This window comes from Myotis nattereri, assembly GCF_964212035.1.
Source record: "Myotis nattereri genome assembly, chromosome: 9".
NCBI lineage: Eukaryota > Metazoa > Chordata > Mammalia > Chiroptera > Vespertilionidae > Myotis > Myotis nattereri.
Window position 1 is genome coordinate 67679149 of NC_138084.1, and position 19083 is coordinate 67698231.

Here is a 19083-nt window from a genome sequence, read left to right on the forward strand (position 1 = left end):
GAATATCCAAAATTTACATTTTAGAAATAATGACAAAAATATGTGAGTGTTCCCCCTCAAAAAATAAAAATAAAAAAAGAAAATAAAGTCCGAAAAATGCTTGTCATAAATAAAGCACTTGTATGGTAACTTTATGAAAAAGAAGCATCATGTTTAAGGTTCATTAATTTTATCATTAAATGAATTTCATGTAGATAAGACAGCTCTAAACTAAATTTCTTTTGGGTTCAAATCAACATTGCATGACGTACAGTTTTACTAGGTAACATGTTGGCGTATGAATTTTGTTTTAATAATTAATGTAACTTCCTTATTATGTGGTTTGAACCTATTGAGACTGAGTTCATGCATGGGTTGTATAGAATAGTTGATCACTATATAAAATGGTGCTACTTGCTTTTATAAAAAAAGAAATGTACTTTCTGTCAAAAATGGGATTTTTGCTAAAACATCTATATTTTCCCCCTCATTAGCAATGACATGCATGTGTAAATGGATGGATGATCCTAGGGATGTAATTTACAACTTAAGGAAATGAAGCTACTGAAATCAAACAGGTCTGATTGCAAGACTGGCTATGATATCAAAAATCCAGTGAATTTAATGTTCAATTTAGATGATACTTTAAATTATTTTGCCTATTTTAAACTGTTGTATGCAAAAACATTTTCATTTTATAGCTGAAGTTTAGATAAAATAAAGAAGACAAATGTCAAGGCTTACCTTTATTGATGAACTTTGTGGGGCTTGAAGATACTGTAGCAATCAAATCAAACTCTTATTAAAATGAAGAAAAGCAATTCCAAAATGACCTCGTACAAGGTCATTTTGGTCATTTTAATGTTTTATACCATTTGATTTCCTGTTACAAAAGGTAAAATGTCTTTGATGGTACCCTTCATCCTGTTCTGCATCCTCATTCCTAAGGGCCAGAAACCCGATTCCCGTTTTCGGTGATGCCTCCCCCAGATTCCTCTCCTCTTCCAAATGTCCCATGAGCCTCTTGCTCTACTATGGATAACCAACCCATTTGACACTTTCAAAAGGACATCCTGGAAAGACAACATCTTATAATAGGAATTTTAGACATCACAAAAAACAGTGGAAGAGCTGTTTTTAGTCTTCACATTTCAGCGGCCATTTTCTACTCTAAGTCTGAGGCTGGCCCCATTAAGACCTTCCGCTAACTTCTTGTATCCTTGCAGTGGACATCACTATCTGGGTGTTTCATTGTCAAAAAAAACACACAATTCAGTATACCTCAACCTGAACCAACCATCATTCCATTTATACTGGCTCTTCCGCTGAACTTGATTATGTCAATGATAACATTGTCGTCTTGGTTACTAATGCTTGAAACATGGAGTAATTTGGGGTATCCTATTTCTCAAACTCTGTATCCAAATAGCACTTGTGTACATACTTGATTTCCTTCTCTAGATTATGAACCTCTTAAAAGGCAGTTGTTTTTTCCCAACTCCATGGCACTCAGCAGCGTCTGATATGTAGCAGATGGTCAGTGAATAGTCGCGGAGTGAATATTAATTATAACAGAAGGTATAGTTGTCATTAATGTGTAGGAGGTGATTTAAATAAGGCGTTTAAAATCATCATAAGCAAGTAACTGAAGGAAGTCTTGCATGATGTTTAGTTTCTATTTGATTGTTCTTTCCTGAAATCTAAGTACATTGGTATCCTACAGTTCTATTCATACTTCCAAGGCCTGCCTGGGCCTGTTGCAAAAAATCATGCTAGGAGAGGGCTCAAAGCCTTATCAGTTAACATGATTCACTAACTCAAAGTGCAGTAGAACAGTATGCCATCCTGGAAGGTGAAATAATCTAAGAATTATTAAATATCTGATAGCATTTTAATCATTATCTAATATAATAAAAGAGAAACATGGTAATTGGCGTACGATCGCTACCCTTCCCATTGGCTAATCAGGGAGATATGCAAATTAACTGTCAGCCAAGATGGCAGCCAGCAGCCAGGCAGTTTCAAGCCTGAGGCTTTCATGTTAGTTTCAAGCATGAGGCTTGCTTGCTTCAGTGACGGAGGATTCCAACGTTCCCCGCCTGCCTTGCGGCCTCTGAGCCTGCAGTTTGAAACATTGTAACAAACATAGAAGCTAAAAAAAACCCCAGAAACCAGCTTTCAGCGAGCTGGGATCTCAGAGCTGGAGTCAGAGCTGGAGTCATACATTGTTTCGATTACCTACTTTCAGCAGCGGAGGCCTAAGAGCTGGAGCCTCAGAGCTAAAGCTGGCCCAGAATTAAAAAAAAAAAAGAAAAAAAGGAGCGGTTGGGAGCTTCCGTCACCCGCCAGCCTGAAAACAGCCGTCAGCCCCTCACCCAGACTGGCCAGGCACCCCAGTGGGGACCCCCACCCTGAAGGGTGTGTGACCAGCTACAAACAGCCCTCAGCCCCTCACCCAGGCTGGCCAGGAACCCCAGTGGGGACCCCCACCCTGATCCAGAACACCCTTCAGGGCCAACCAGCCAGCCCCACCCATGCACCAGGTCTCTATCCTATATAGTAAAAGGGTAATATGCCTCACAGCACCGGGATCAGCGGAGCCAAGAGGCCTCCCGGCATCGGGATCAGCATGACAGGGGGCAGCGCCCAAACCCTCTGATCGGCCCTGCTCTGTGTGTGACAGGGGGCAGCACCCCAACCCCCCCTGCCCCCCCCACGGGCCCTGCTCTGTGTGTGACAGGGTAGAGCCATAACCTCCCCATAGTCCCTGCCCTGAGTGTGAGAGTGGTGGTGCCCCAACCCCCTGATCGGCCCTACTCTGTGGGTGCTAGAGGGTGGCGCCACAACCCCCACCCCTCCCATGGGCCCTGTTCTGTGTGTGATGGGGTAGAGCTATAACCTCCCCATCGGCCCTGCCCTGAGTGTGAGAGTGGTGGCATCTCAACCCCCTGATCGGCCCTGCTCTGTGGGTGATAGAGGGCGGTGCGCCAACCCCCTGATGGGCCCTGCTCTGTGAGTGACAGGGGGCAGCGCCCTAACCCCCTGATTGGCCCTGCTCTGTGCATGACAGGGGGTGGCACCGCAACCTCCCCATCGACCCTGCCTTGAGTGTGACGGGGCAGTGCCCCAACCCCCCAATCGGCCCTACCCTGAGCATGACTAAGGGTGGCATCGCAACCTCCCGACCCGCCCTGCTCTGTGCATGACAGGGGTTGGCGCCCCAACTCCCCAGTCGGCCCTGCTCTGAGCCCAACCAGGGGCTGCACCTAGGGATTGGGCCTGCCCTCTGCCACCTGGGAGCAGGCCTAAGCTAGCAGGGCGTTATCTCCTGAGGGGTCCCAGACTGTGAGAGGGCACAGGCCAGGCTGAGGGGCCCCTCCTTCCCCCTGAGCGCACAAATTTTTGTGCACCGAGCCTCTAGTATATAATAAAAGGCTAATATGCAAATTGTCCTCAACTGGGAGACCAGGAGTTGGATCACTTGCTAAGATGTGGGCTGACCACACGGAACATGGCGGGCCACCAGCAGTGGTGGCTGGGTGCTGAGGGAGTGAGGGAAGAAGGAGGCAGGGAGGCTGGGAGGCGGGGAACCTGATCAGCCCTGATCACTGGCCAGGCCTAGGGACCCTATCTGTGCATGAATTTCGTGCACTGGGTCTCTAGTATAAGTATAAACATTAATCATTTGAAAAGGAAACATTTGAGTATGTGCTAATGCATGTGTTGCCTTTAGTTCTGAAGCAAATTTTATTTCAGCATATATGAGCATTGTCCTGATTTTCAGTTTTGTTATTTCCAATATAAATTTAAAAAGCAATCTTTTCCAAAGTTATCCCAGCAAAGGCTAGAAAAGATGAGAATGAAAAGATAAAATGCAAATTTGTCATAATAATCTTTGTTAAGCTTAAGGCATTACTAAGCTATTATAAGTGTAGAATACATTTCCAATTTCTTTGACAACTAGGAGAGATCTCTCTCTCTCTCTTTTTTTTTTTAAATATATTTTATTGATTTTTTACAGAGAGGAAGGGAGAGAGATAGAGAGTTAGAAACATTGATGAGAGAGAAACATTGATCAGCTGCCTCCTGCACATCTCCTACTGGGGATGTGCCCGCAACCAAGGTACATGCCCTTGACCGGAATCGAACCGGGGACCTTTCAGTCCGCAGGCTGATGCTCTATCCACTGAGCCAAACCGGTTTCGGCAGAGAGATCTCTCTTAATGATCTCCCACCTTTATAGCACATTAGAATTACTTGGGGAGCTTTTAAAATCCTGATGCCCAGGTTGCACTCCACCAGACTTAAATCAGAATGTCTGAGGGTAGGAGTCAGGCATCAGTATTTTAAAAAGATATTCAGGTGATTCCAAATTGCAGCAATTTGGGAACCCACGCAATTGAGTAAGGGCAAGGAGAAACATATCATGGAAAGCTGAAATAAACAAGATGGTGTGGGAGGGGAAGATCATAAAGGTCCTAGTCACACATTTATTTTCTTTTTATATGTTCTGGGTATACAAGGTACTTAAATACTTACTGAATTGAACTAGCCTTATTAAATCATGTCATTAGTAGATGACTCAGCCACCCATTTCCATAGTCATTATCATTTTCATATCTCTTAAGCATCCAAGATATTACACTAGCCAATGCACACCCTAATATCTGTGCTTCATCTTCATCATGGATGAGAGTTTGTAACAGTTACAACACTCCAGTGTGCCAGGAGCCATCCATATCAGGATTCCTTTAAACATTCCTGGTACACACACAAAAAGAAAAAAAAAATATTCCTGGTACAAACTGTATCAAATGGAGTTTCTTGGAAACAGACTCTGGGATGGGAGTTGCATGCAGAAGGTTTACTGGGGCGTCCTCTTGAGAGATATACCCACAGGGAGTGAGAAAGGTAGGACTGGGCAGAGGGAGAGATGGACCACTGAGGTGGTTGCAGTTGAGGCCTCAGCCTATCTGAAAAGGAGCCCTGGAGATGGATAGCCCTTCAGAGTTGTTACAAATTGAGGCAAGAGAGCCAGGTTTTTGTACTCCTACATTAGCTGGGCAATGGCTGCAGGTTCCCCCTTGGGGGAGGGGCAGATAATTTTACTCTGAGGCTTTTCTCAGAGCTATTCTCAAGGAGGGCTGCAGCAGTTCCATCAGCTAGAGCATCGGTTCTCAACCTGTGGGTCGCGACCCCTTTGGGGGACGAACGACCCTTTCATAGGGGTCGCCTAAAACCATCGGAAAACACATATATAATTACATATTGTTTTTGTGATTAATCACTATGCTTTAATTATGTTCAATTTGTAACAATGAAAATACATCCTGCATATCAGATATTTACATTAGGGTTCGTAACAGTAGCAAAATTACAGTTATGAAGTAGCAACGAAAATAATTTTATGGTTGGGAGTTACCACAACCTGAGGAACTGTGTATTAAAGGATCGCGGCATTAGGAAGGTTGAGAACCACTGAGCTAGAGGATGACTGTTGGTCTAGAAGAGGGGAACTGGTTGAAGGACCACAGTATCTATTACAAAGTTCAAAATGGCTTAACTTTGGCCAATGTGTGGGTTCGTGAGTCTTTTGACATGGCCTATTGATTTTGTAGAGCTTCCTTGCTTTTTGGTATAAAAATTCCAGGCTCTACCTGAACTGGAACTGGAATCAGTAGTTTCTCCAAGGATTTTTTTTTTTTTAAAGAGGTATACAGCAACCACAAAATGAATGTTAGGGGTGTTTATTAATTCTAGGCCCCTCCTTCCTTCCTTCCTTCCTTCCTTCCTTCCTTCCTTCCTTCCTTCCTTCCTTTCATTAAACCTCACATGAGGATATGTTTTTCATTGATTTTCAGAAAGAGTGGAAGGGAAAGAGAGAAAGAGAGAGAAACATTGAAGTGAGAGAAACACATGGGCTGGTTGCCTCCTGCACCAAGCCTGACCAGGGCTGGGGGGTGGAGATGGAACACAAAACCCAGGTATCTGCCCTTGACCAGGGGCTCTGGCCAATGCTCTAACCACTGAGACACCGGCCAGGGCTAATTCTAGGCCTTTTCAATGGATAGAACTAAAAATATATATTTTTGAAAAGAAAAAAATCACAAACTCATATTAATATTGCCATTTTGAATTTAACATTATAAGATTTTTTATCTCCTTTTCTTTACATTAAAAATCTTAGTTCATAACAACATTAAATATTTGTATTCCCCTATTCTCTTCTCATATATGTTTGAAAATAGTAATACTGCTGTTACTGCAAACAATTAGGCTACAAAATAACTTTAAAAATGTATCCTTGCCGCTCTCTAGAATATATTCCAATGTGTTTTAGAGTAACTAGATTTTGTGAGCGCACTCTGCTTGATTTGTATCCTCTACAACCTTTTAATTCATTATTTGTAGCAGGACACATTCTTGTCAAATTTGCAGATAACAGGCAGCCCAAAAGATAAGAGAATGTATTAGAAAACAAAAATCAGGGTCACAAATCTCCATTCTTTGTAGTGATGGCCTAAGTTTTATACAATGAAATATGATAAGTATAGCTGCAATTATGTAGTTGTTTTATATTCACTTAATGAAAAGTAGAAAATTATATTAAAATAAGTACAAACTTAAATTTATTAATAAGAAAGGCTACCACTTTTTGAGTACATATTAGATGCCAGGCACTCTGCTAAATGCTTCATATAATTTTTAAATTTAAACTTGACAAGAACCTCATAAGGCAATAGCACTAGTATGACATTTGTACTACGACAGCAGTAATAGCTAACATTTACAGAGCATTTCTTCAGTACCAGCTGCCGTTTTACACTTAATTCTTACAACTACCCTTCAAATGGGGTACTATTATTATTACCTTTATACAGATTAGGAAATCGAGGCACAGAGAAGTTCAGTAACTTGCCTAGTTCAGACAGGAAATGGAGCTAGGATCCAAATCTGGCAGTCGGCTTCCAAGGCCATGCGTATTCTTCCTCCTTTGACCGATGAGACTGAAGATTCAAGAGGTTGAGAAACTTCCCCGAGTTTCTAGTAAACTAAGGCCTGGGATTCAATCCCATGGCGCTTGATTTTACAACAGATTTCTTAACTGCTCTGCTGTACTGCCTTCCTGTAAAACTACCAAGTAACTAGTAGTTAGATCGGGTGCTTAAACGATATTGGTGGTAATCTTGATAGCAACCCTAGGAGGTTGCTGTTTCACAGACCTCCTCCTTCTGAAAGTTCAGGAGGTTAAGCAAGTTGCTCAAGCTTACAGATAGCGAGTTGTAAAGTTGCCTCCGAAGCAGGCAGAACATTCTGCTCTGTGCAAGAAGATAACGATGATAAGGTGAAAAGGCGACTGGCAGGTTCATTGGGAGGCAGTGGTCTGATGCTCCTGCCACCAGGTAAGTGCTCCCCGAAGCTGCGCTGTAGAAATACAGTGTTCAGAGCAAGGGAGGCGACAGTCCCACTTGGTCCCGCGGAGATGGGGCCCACCTGGAGCGCTGTGCGCGCGTGGGCCCCACACTCTGAGGGTCACGGACTCACCTGAAGCCCAGCCCGAGGGGAGCGCCCAGTGGGGAAGGCGCTGAGTAACATGTCTCGGGGAAGAGCTGTTAAAACTCTGAGAGTAGTCTCCGTGCAGGCTGAATAGATAGTATTTAAAGTGTCCTCACGTGGTGGAGGATGGGACACACTCCAGAGCAGCGGTTCCCAACCTTGGAATCACCTGGGAATCTTTTTTTAAAATCCTGATTTCTGGGCCTCATCCTCCCGAAATTCTGTAACAAAGAAACAGAATTTCCGGAGGATGAGGCCCAGAAATCAGGATTTTAAAATAGATTCCCAGGTGATTCTAATGTGCAGCCAAGGTTGAGAACCACTGCTCCAGAGGGAAGAATGAAGCTGCATAGACAGTGAATCAGAGAAGTGGATCTGGCTCCTCACAGGGAGGGGGGTCCACCTGGTGTTTGGAGCTGTTTAGAAAGAATATGGGCTTCCTTGTCAGAGTGAAATCATTTTCACTGATCAGAACCTGGATGAGCTCTTACGGTGGGTGTGTAAAGACGTATAAGTCAGGTTGGTGGTTCTGACATTTTGGTGGTATAAGGCCCACCTGGGGGAACTTGGTAACTAGCACTGATTTCCAGGCCTCACTTTTAGAAGTATTGACTCAGTAGATCCAGCTGAAGGTCCAAGACTCTCTGCCTTTTTAACAAGCAGCCAGGTGGATCCAAACCAGGTGGTCAGGGCCCACACTTTGAGAGCTAGTGAGGCTGATAAACTCTGAAATCTCTTCCACTTATTTCGCAAATAAACATTTCAGTAACTAATGTCTGTAGTCAACATATGGACTGTGCAGAGAAAGTTGTAAGTTCTATGAAAGATTCAAGACAAAATTCTTTAATATGGTGATAGTTACAATTAGAAGTGAACTTATTTGGAATGTAGGATATTAGAATATGGAAGGAGAAGGCTTGATTCTCAATTTGTCAGCTAAGACTTAAAAAGTGCAATGGAAGTTACAAATGCAGTTTGAAAATCTTTAAACAGAGAACCCTGTCGACATAGACAAGGAGCAATTTCATGGGGGCCGCGAAAAAAGCTGAGCATCCTGAATGACAGCACCTGTGTCAGGCTAAACACCCATACCAGGCTTTGGGGCCCAGGCTACTATAAATTTCCGCCTGAAACTAACAAAACATGTGTGAGCGAGAGTTGGAAACTAAAAGCATAGTTGGTCTTCTGACTCTGGCCCACTTTGTGTTGGGGCTGAAGATTTTTTGCTGGTAAGTACCATAATTTTTTATTAATATTAACTTTTATTTAAAGCATGCAACCTGAGAGCCACATTTTAAAATGTTTTTGCTCTCTATAAATATGTTTTTTAAAAGTGGGGCTTGGTGTAATTACTGTCCAACATAAAGACTTTTTCTTTTACTTAAGTTGCATAATGAAGTTTTATTTGTTTCTTAGGTGTATTAAAGTTTAGAAAAGATATTTTTCCTTTGAGATTTGTTAAAAATTGGCTAATTGAAGAGGTGGTATTTTTGATAGTACTCATGTGCTTATTTAGTTATTAAAAACTAGCAAGTAATTTCTAATTAAAATGTAAGGTGTATACAATTTCCAAAGAGTAACTACATGTTGGTAAGTGAGGCTCGTGGTTCTATTTCATTCATCCTTGCTTCCTTTTAATGGTTGCAGACCTCATAGATTTTTCTCCTTGAATCATGAGAGATGAAATTGCGACAGCAGTTTTCTTTGTCACAAGATTGGTGAAAAAGCATAATAAACTGAGTAAACAGCAAATAGAAAACTTTGCAGAAAAGCTGATGACTATCTTGTTTAAAACATACAGAGGCCACTGGCATTCTGAGTGCCCCTCTAAAGGGCAAGCCTTCAGGTGAGAGCTGGTGCGGGGTGTGGGGAAGCGGGGGGTGGGGGGGGGAGGACAGGCACTGGCAGTGATTTTGTTGGCAGCCTGTGAGGAATGCAAGTTATATGGATTGAATGTGGGCTTGCTTGAAAGAAAGAGATACTTAGTGATAGTGCAGATGAATATTCTAGCACAAACCCCCTTATGTGAGGTGGATGGAGCAATTTCTAACTGGTGTTAACGATGAAAGATATGCAGTGAACGCTTGGTGAATGAATTGTGTGACTCAGTGATGCAACTCACATTCTGAGTTGCTGTGAGAAAAGCTGAGGTTTCACTCTTATTTGTAAAACTGGAGGGTGGGGAAGGGGTGGGGGAAGCAGGGGTGAGGTGGGAGCTTTGTGTATTGCAGCAGAAGCCTAGAACCATATTTCTTCTAAATCCTAACTAAAGCAGAGTGCGGTGGGTCTCACAATGCCTGTCTGTGCCCTTGGAGTGGCTGGTGATGGTGACATTCATGTCTGATAGTTCCTATGATCCTCGTGCTAAAGCGCCTGTCGACATGCCTTTGTTTCCCTTCCCTTGCTTTTTAAGGTGTATCCGGATAAACAATAATCAGAATAAAGATCCCATTCTACAGAGGGCTTGTGCTGAAAGTAATGTGAATTTTTCTCACCTGGGACTTCCAAAGGAGATGACCATATGGGTAGATCCCTTTGAAGTTTGCTGCAGGTGAGTAACCTCATTGGAAGTAAGAGTCTGCGTTCCCTCTGACAGGTGGAAACCTTAGGTTAGTTAGTCAGTTCTGTACACGTTTGTGAAAGATGGTGCCCTGGCTTAACAGCGAGGGCAATGGTTGGTTAAGGTTTTAGTTGCAAACTTTATTAGACAACGCAGACTTCCAGGAGGAGTGGGAAGCACAACGATTTTGCATAATATTTGAAATTTGATTTTAATTTCTGCCAATAGTAGATTATGTCTTAAGTCCTACAGGCAGTATCAAGGGGGAAGAGGAGTTATCTACCATGGGGCAATTCAGGCCATCAGTTCAATCAAAAGAAATGAGTCTTTGTCTTTTTCTGAGCAGTTAACCAAGATAGCACTTAAGGAACACCCCCACCAATTTTAACAGTGCAGTAGCGGAAGGTCATAACGTCTCTCAACTTGCTTTGCTGTCAAGTCATTTCAATTTGTTTTTCAAAATAACTCTTTTTGTAAGTTAGTGAGTTGTCTCCAGAAGAAATTAGAGATGAGCTGTGAGACGTTGAATCCCAAACAAATACTTTATTTTCTTTTCCTACTTAGGTATGGTGAGAAAAATCACCCGTTTACAGTTGCTTCTTTCAAAGGCAGATGGGAGGAATGGGAGCTCTCCCGACAAGTCCTGGATGCTGTCAGTAAAGCCTCACTAGATTACTCCTTGGGCACTTCCTCCGATGAAGAAAGTTGTAGCAGAGAGCCCCTGAAAATTCCTAAAGTCAGCAATCCGAGGAGTGTTTATCAGGTAAAGTGTGCTCCAGGTCTCCTGTCTACTTTTATTCCTATTCTGATTCTAAAAAGAATATGCTGACTGTAAAAGCAAAGAAACAACAATTGGAAAACCTGGAAAAAACCAAAACTACAAAGTTTAAAATCACAATATTAATATTCTGGCAAAACGTTTTTCTGTGTTTTGTTTTTTCCTCTACTTGGCTGAATGATCAGGATCTATACTATCATCTGCAGTCCTATTTTTCCGTATAGTATTTGGACATAAACTTCCTTTCACCTAAATTTCTTCAGAATTAAATATTAAAATTAAGTGGCCTTTCTTATTTTTTTATTTTTATTTTATTTTTAATTTTTTTTTTTTACCACAACCCATAGAAAGACACGCATAGCTATATGTTAGAAATAGTTTTCATGAAACACTACTTACCCTTAGTAGGTACAATGATTCCAACACTTTGAATTAAATTAAATTGATTTCAACCATCTAAATTGATTTCATGACTCACTAATGGTGGCAACCCACAGTTTGAAAAACACTGATCTAGGGAGATCTGTGTTGACACTTAGTATGTGTATACTTGTATGTTTCCTTAAAATGATCACTTATGGCCCTAGCTGGTTTGGCTCAGTGGATAGAGCATCAACCTGCAGACTCAAGGGTCCCGGGTTTGATTCCAGTCAATGGCACATGCCCAGGTTGTGGGCTCGATCCCCAGTGGAGGGCACGCAGGAGGCAGCCGATCCATGATTCTCTTTCATCATTGATGTTTCTATCTCTCTCTCCCTCCCCCTTCCTCTCTGAAATTAATTAAAAAAATTAAAAAAATTAAAATGATCACTTATGTATTCACATGTTAAAGTAATTTAAATACTTAAAATTTTAATATTCATTTGCTTTCCTAGTAATTTACTCAGTTAATCTAGATATCTGCCAATAATAAATTATTTCCACATTGTTATATAAAAAAAGCTGATAACTTATACAGAAAGATGTCTGAATTTTAAATTATTTCTGGAGATTTGATTCTCAGACATGGAATTACTGGGTCCATACATTTTAATAAATGTATGGACATTTTACTCATTCTCAATGTACAGCCAAAATACCTTTTAGAAAATTATATTTATTTGTAGTCTAACCAGCTTTATATGAAAGTGTTTACCATTTTTCCTAAAATTGAGTCTTCTCACTTAAAAATAGTTTTGATAACAATACTATTACAGATATTATTAAAGTTTAAAAATTAAAAATCTCCATGTCCCCAAATGTTTTAGGTATTTACTATCTTAATGAATTTCCTCTTTTTTATCCACTTATTTAAGTTCTGAATGTATTAGTATAGGCTCTTCAAACTTTAAGAGTATTTTAACTTATCATTTTACTGGAAAATATTATTTTTCCAGCTTGTTTAGTTTTCTAAACTATATAGATAGTTTGTACATAGTTCTATGTCTGTAAAAGTTTAAAATAATATAGTGCCCTTAGTTCTATTTTTTAAATTAATTAATTAATTTATTGTCTAAAGTTTTACATATGTCTCCATTTTCCCCACTTGACCCCCCACCCCAGCCATTCCCACCCCAGGCAAGCCCCCACCGCCCCAGTGTCTGTGTCCATCGGTTATGCTAATATGCATGCATACAAGTCCTTTGATTGCTCTCTAACCACCCCCGCCCCCCGCCATTTGTCTCTGGATCTATTCTTGTTCATCAAATTATGTTGATCATTATATCCCAAATATGAGTGAGATCCTGTGGTATTTATCTTTCTCTGACTGGCTTATTTTGCTTAGCATAATGCTCTCCAGTTCCATCCATGCTGTTGCAAATGGTGAAAGTTCCTTCTTTTTTATAGCGGTGTAGTGTTCCATTGTGTAGATGCACCACTGCTTTCTAATCCACTCATCTGCTGATGGGCACTTAGGTTGTTTCCAAATCTTAGCTATTGTAAATTGTGCTGCTATGAACATAGGGTGCATATATCCTTTCTGATTGGTGTTTCTGGTTTCTTGGGATATAGTCCTAGAAGTGGGATTACTGGGTCAAATGGGAGTTCCATTTTTAACTTTTTGAGGAAACTCCATACTGTCTTCCACTGTGGCTGCACCAGTCTGCATTCCCACCCGCAGTGCACGAGGGTTCCTTTTTCTCCACATCCTCTCCAGCACTTGTCATTTGTTGATTTGTTGATGATAGCCATTCTGACAGGCATGAGATGATACCTCATTGCTGTTTTGATTTGCATCTCTCGGATGATTAGTGACTTTGAGCATGTTTTCACGTGTCTCTTGGCTTTCTGAATGTCCTCTTTCAAAAAGTATCTATCTAGATCCTTTGCCCATTTTTTGATTGGATTGTTCATCTTCCTTTTTTTAAATAAGTTCCCTGTAAATGTTGGAGATTAAACCCTTATCGGTGATATCATTGGCAAATATGTTCTCCCATGCAGTGGGCTTTCTTGTTGTTTTGTTGATGGTTTCTTTTGCTGTGCAGAAGCTTTTTATTTTGATGTAGTCCCATTTGTTTATTTTCTCCTTAGTCTCTCTTTACCTGGTTTTGGAATTAGGGTAATGCTGGCTTCATAGAAAGAGCTTGGAAGTGTGCCTTCCTCTTGAATTTTTTGAAATAGTCTGAGGAGGATAGGTTTTAGTTCTTCTTTGGATGCTTGATAGAACTCCCCTGTAAAGCCATCCCGGACCAGGGCTTTTGTTTGCTTGAAGATTTTTGATCACTGCTTCAATTTCTTCAGTAGTTATCGGCCTATTCAGGTTTTTTGATTCTTCCTGATTGAGATCTAATTCTATTTTTATGCTTAGAAAGCCCATCTTCCATTTAGGGATCAGCTATATTCATCTGAACAATATCATTTCAGAGTATAGTCTATAAAACATCTGTATTGGTCGCTTGAGATGTTTAAAATGGATATTTCTAGACCTCCACTCAGAGATCATGATTAGACAGTTTTGGGTCCCACCAGTGGGGTGGGGTGAGGTAGGGGAGAACGTACAAATATATAGACATTTGCATAAATGTGTTTTTAAAAATTTTATTTAAATTAAAACATTTTTATTTAAAGGTATGAAATTGACTTGCTTTATACCCTTGAAAATGCTAGCCAATTTTCCAAATATGATTATCCACTTCTCTTCATTTGAACTTCCTATGCTTTTGAAACATTTAACTTCTGAGTTATAAGTTTTATTTAATCCTTAGAGCTAGCTTCTTAGTTTAAAAAAGATCTTTATGCACCTTTTTAAATCATTTTTTTCTTCTTTTTTCCAGGTTGAAAACCTGAAACGGCCCTTTCAAACTTGGTTCCAAATCCCCCCAAAAAAGAACGTATTGGATGGCGGTCTGGGCCACCTGAAAAATGCTTATCACGCACTGCATAGGAACCGCAGGGGCCATAAGCCTGCGGCTGTGTGCCTGGTGGACAGGTACCACTGGGTCAACACCAACCCTTAAGGCAGTGACTGCGCGCTCAGTGCCATAGCGCTCAGAGGGGCCACTTTATTTTCTCTAAAACAAAACTAGTCTGAGGTTGAGAGGCTCATGAAACAGAAAAAGTAACATTAGGGACCAGGGTGCATGTTGGGAATCCTCTCACACAAATCATGACAGTGTTCTTAGCTGTACTTTTAATTCTTATTTAATTTTATATGAGGTTTTAGATAACACTAATGAATGTACCCTGAAGGTAATAGAATGAAGATATTAACCTGTGATAAGATTTAATGAATTATGAAAAGTAACAGTTTAAATAAACGTGTTGTTTTTAATATATTCCTCGTTCAGTTTGTTGCAAGAAAATTTTAAGTTTCTTCATTAGCCATTAAAAAAAAAAAAAGCAGGTCTTCATTTAGGGAAGAGTGAGCCTCATAATATAGTTTTCTGATTCTACTTTGTTACCTGCCATCACTTTTATTTCATAAGGCCAGTGAGAGCTTGTTTGAAAATTGCTCTTTAAGATACATAATTCCCTTTATAAAAAAAATTGGTTTTATTTCTAAACCTCATAATAGACTTAATAATATGACTTATTTTATAAGAGCGATACATGCTCATCATAAGAATTCAAGCTAAGTGGAAAAACAGCACCAAGAAAATAAAATGAGATCACGTCCAGCCAGAAATTACCGTTATTCACATTAAAAGGTGACCATCATGCCAGTCATCCTCTTCTATATACAGATGTAAGGATCTGTACACGCACAATTTAACAAGAAAACCATGCTACAGGTGCCACTTGTAAATATTTGGATTTAACTTTATTTGATCTTAGCAAAACAAAGAAACCTAAAGTGAAACAGAATTGTTGAAATATTCATCAGCTTTTCTATCACAAAGTATCTTATATCCTGAAAGACTTCTTTATGTTTTATTTTTAAAGGAAAACACCAAGAGGCTGGAATAATCTTCAAAACTTAAAAAATTTATGCAGTTATTGGTTACTTGTGGCTATATAAGCTGCAGAAATTAGCACTCTTAGTTTTTCTTTGTCCCTTATTTCTCATGTCATTTTTTTAAAAATGGAGGTGTAATCGACAGATAGCATTATATTATTTTCAGGTATACATTATATTATTTTCAGGTATACAACATGATTCGGGTATTTGTGTACCCTGTGAAATCATCACCACAGTAAGTCTAGTTAACATGCACCATCATACATAGTTACAAAATTTTTCTTGTGATGACAACTTTTAAGATTTACTCTCTTGGCAACTTTCAAATATGTGGCCTTTTTAATGTTACAGTTTAATATTTATGTTCTGTCCTAAAATAATTATTCTTATAGTTTTTTTCTTAGTTCTAATGTTAAAACTGATTCAATGTTCATCAATAAACTTTTCTATACTGTGAAATCTATTTTGATTCATTTTTGGTGAACTGGATTTAGCAGCTTTTCTTTTTTAAAAATGTTTTGAGATAATTGTAAATTTACATACAGTTAAGAAATAGATACTGTGCACTCTTTACCCAGTTTCACCAAAGGTAACATTTTGTGAAACTATAATATCACCACCAGATACAGAACATTTGCATCACCCACCAGCATCCCTCTTGTTGCCTTTAATAGTCACACCCACTTCCTTCCCACTATCATCCCTTCCTTAACCCCCTTGACAATTACTAATCTGTTCCCCATTTCTATAATTTTGTCACCTCAAGAATGTTATAAATGGAATCATATGTAGGTAAGCTTTTGGGGTTGGCTTTTTTCACTAAGCAAAGTTCTATGGAGATTCACCCAGGTGGTTGCATGTATCAGTAGTTTGTTCCTTATTATATATCACTAGTGGCCCTGCGCACGAATCCATGCACGAGTAGCTCTCCACTGCACTGTAGCTCACTGCCCCGCCCTCCTGCTGATCAGTCATTACTGTCACGGCATAATGACCATTTGCATATTACCTCTTTATTATATAGGATGGTATGGATATACCAAGATTTGTTGGTATATCCATTTGCCTGTGGCATTTCCATTTGCCTGTCAAAGGATGACAACTGAGCTTTCTAGTTTGGGGGATTATGGATAAAACTGTTATAAACATTCATGCACATAGATTGGGAACGTAAGTTTTTGTTTCTCTGGGATAAGTGCCTTAGAGTGAAAATTAATACTGGGTCACATGATTGTTGTATGTTTGGATTTGTAAGAAGTTATCACACTGTTTTATAGGGTGGCTGTACCATTACTCCCACCAGAAATGTATGCAGGATGTAGTTTCTCCATATCGGTGCCTGCCTTTGGTTTAGATCTCTTCACACTTACCGGAATGACTTAAATTAAAAAAAAAAAAAATAGTGTCACATCATTGTAGTTTTACCATCTATATATTCTCTTCGGTGAAATGTCTGTGCCATGTCTTGTGGCCATCTCAGGAAGGGGTTCCTCATAGCTGTTGGACTGGAATGGAAATTCCAGCTTCTCATGTTGTTTCGACTAATACTTTGGTGACGGTGGCCCTATTACCAGTGGGCAGTAGTGAAAGTTCTAACCTAACTCTTGGCCTCGGCTGATGCCACTCCAGTGGGAGGGTGGTGGTGAGGGGACTTGTTGCTGCCATATTGTTAGTAGATGTCTAGATTTGCCACATGGTCTCCACTGACATCATGGGGTTGAGGGGGGTTTGTAACTGCCCTGTGGGGATGAAAGGTGAAAATCCCCCGCTTGCTACTTCATCTTTTCTGGCATCTCCACAGGAGGAGGTTGGGGTGCCTTGTTACAGGTTGGTGAGTGGGGGGAAGTCTAGACTCCCCAATCAACTTTTCTGGGTGTGGTTGGAGGCAGGGTTTTTTTCTTTTTGTACTTTGGGCTGTGGTGTTTGGCTGGAGTAAAGCAGTCATTGTCTAAAGGTTTCCTGTCTTCGTGGGATGCTCCGTTCTCAGTCCTCTGGCTGAAGAGAGCAGGCGTTTGTGGAGCTCTTTGGGTCTGTGCTCACTGGCGTTTGTGGGTTGCTGGGGTTTATTTCTAAGTTTGGAATACATGAAGAAAAAAGAGAATCTGTGGAGTTTACCATCACAGGCTGCCTTGGGTTCAGAGGTCCCTGGCTGTTCTGTTTTCTTCTCTGCACCTTTCAAGATCTTCTTGTTTATTTTTTATACATAATACCCAGGGATTTTAGTTATATTTGGTGGAAGGAGTAGGGAAAAGTATGCCACTTCATCTTCCTGGAAACAGAAGTCTATGCACTACTTTTGAAGTGAAAAACCAAATTTTTTAAAAACAAGTATTATATTTGGGGGAAAGGGTTCTTTTTGATAATAATTGGTGAAATATGGCTTCTATACCTATTGAGGTTTTCTTATCCTTTTTCTGCTCAGTAGGCTATTATTGTGTGTGTATGTGTGTGCATGCAAGCTGATTCCTCAAAGATAACTCGAATATCAAAACTTAATCTCACATTTATTGATTTAATTCAGCAAGAAATACACATAAGACAGCAGGAAAGAGAACATGGTCCCTGCCTTGTAGTCTGTGGCATTTCCATTAAAAAGTTCATGCTTACTAAAAGCTTACAGCTGTTAGTGTATTAATGGAATCAGGTGCAGGGTCCAAGAAATCAGGAAGTTGGATGATGTTCGGGTAGGTGCATTGCTCAGCCAAAACTAAGAATACAGAAGAAAGAGCTTTACTTTCTGCACAGCCTTTTCTTTGCCACCTCTCTCAGAGGCCCTGGACTTTTGCCTAAGTATCCTAAAGAGTATTGCATGTCTGGCATAATTAATCTTCACTTTACTCACTGGGAAATTCATTTAATAATTTATATAAATAGTTCAATAAAATTCTTAAGTGCATACTCCATTATTTATCATATCATCTCAAAGTACTGGAGAAGTCTTTAATCTTGTGATGTTGTGCATTGATTGCAGGTGTGAGTGTATATAAGAATCTAATAGTTTAATCTGAATGGCTATTTAAGATGACTAGGTGAGCAAACTCTAGCAGCAAAGAAATGAGAACTGAAGGTCAGTGTACGATGGTAGAAATAGAGGAGTTAGATGCAGTAAGCTGATTCTGAGCAGATATTCTTTATGACCCGCTTTAAAACTTTTCAATAACCTTAATTGTAAATCTTCTTGTCATGTTGTCTCACAGTGTTTTTCACTTTAACTTATTTCCCCTAAAGTAGTTTACCATTAGTATTTTGGTTGGAGTTAGAGTTAAATCTTCAGCCATGTGAAGAAATTTCTTAATTATAACAAAAGACCTGCCGGGCTAAAAAATGTTGAATATGAATTCTGCATGGATACTGCATTCACTAATTAGTTATTATTCATTATCTACCCACATAGTGTTTCTTTACTAACCTGTCTTCTTTGCATTGCTCAATAGACTCGGTAACAATTGTTATATTAGTTTAAAAAATCCTTTTTACAGTAATATAAAACCCTGAGTGAGAATCATCTTGGAGCACAAGAAAGAGAAGCATCCTTGTGAGAAGCAGTTTGAATTGCTGGCATTGGATTTGTAATTTGAGCAGGCATTTGATTTGAGTTTTGTATTTGAAAATTTGGGTGTGGGGGGGGGGCTTCTATTGGTTCATGTGATGGTTGTGTCTCTCCTGAGTAGCACTCAAATCCACCTTGAAACTTTAGTTTCAGATTACTGCTCATCTCTTTGAGGTGCTCCAACTGGGGACTCCAAAGTGAACTTTGTATATGTCACAGGGACTACATTTTATGTACTCTTATTTCTGATCACTAAATATTGTGCAAATATATCTAACTAC

The 19083-nt window shown here is 40.0% G+C and overlaps 1 protein-coding gene across 1 annotated transcript; it reads left to right on the forward strand.

Moving 5' to 3' along the window:
* Nucleotides 1-9209: 9209 nt before the first annotated feature.
* On the forward strand, nucleotides 9210-14311 carry BTG4 (BTG anti-proliferation factor 4; the record flags this gene model as incomplete). Its single annotated transcript, XM_081100341.1, has 4 exons — nucleotides 9210-9382; nucleotides 9950-10087; nucleotides 10661-10859; nucleotides 14129-14311. 4 exons carry the CDS (start codon nucleotides 9210-9212, stop codon nucleotides 14309-14311), a joined length of 693 nt encoding a protein of 230 aa, XP_080956467.1.
* Nucleotides 14312-19083: the final 4772 nt, after the last annotated feature.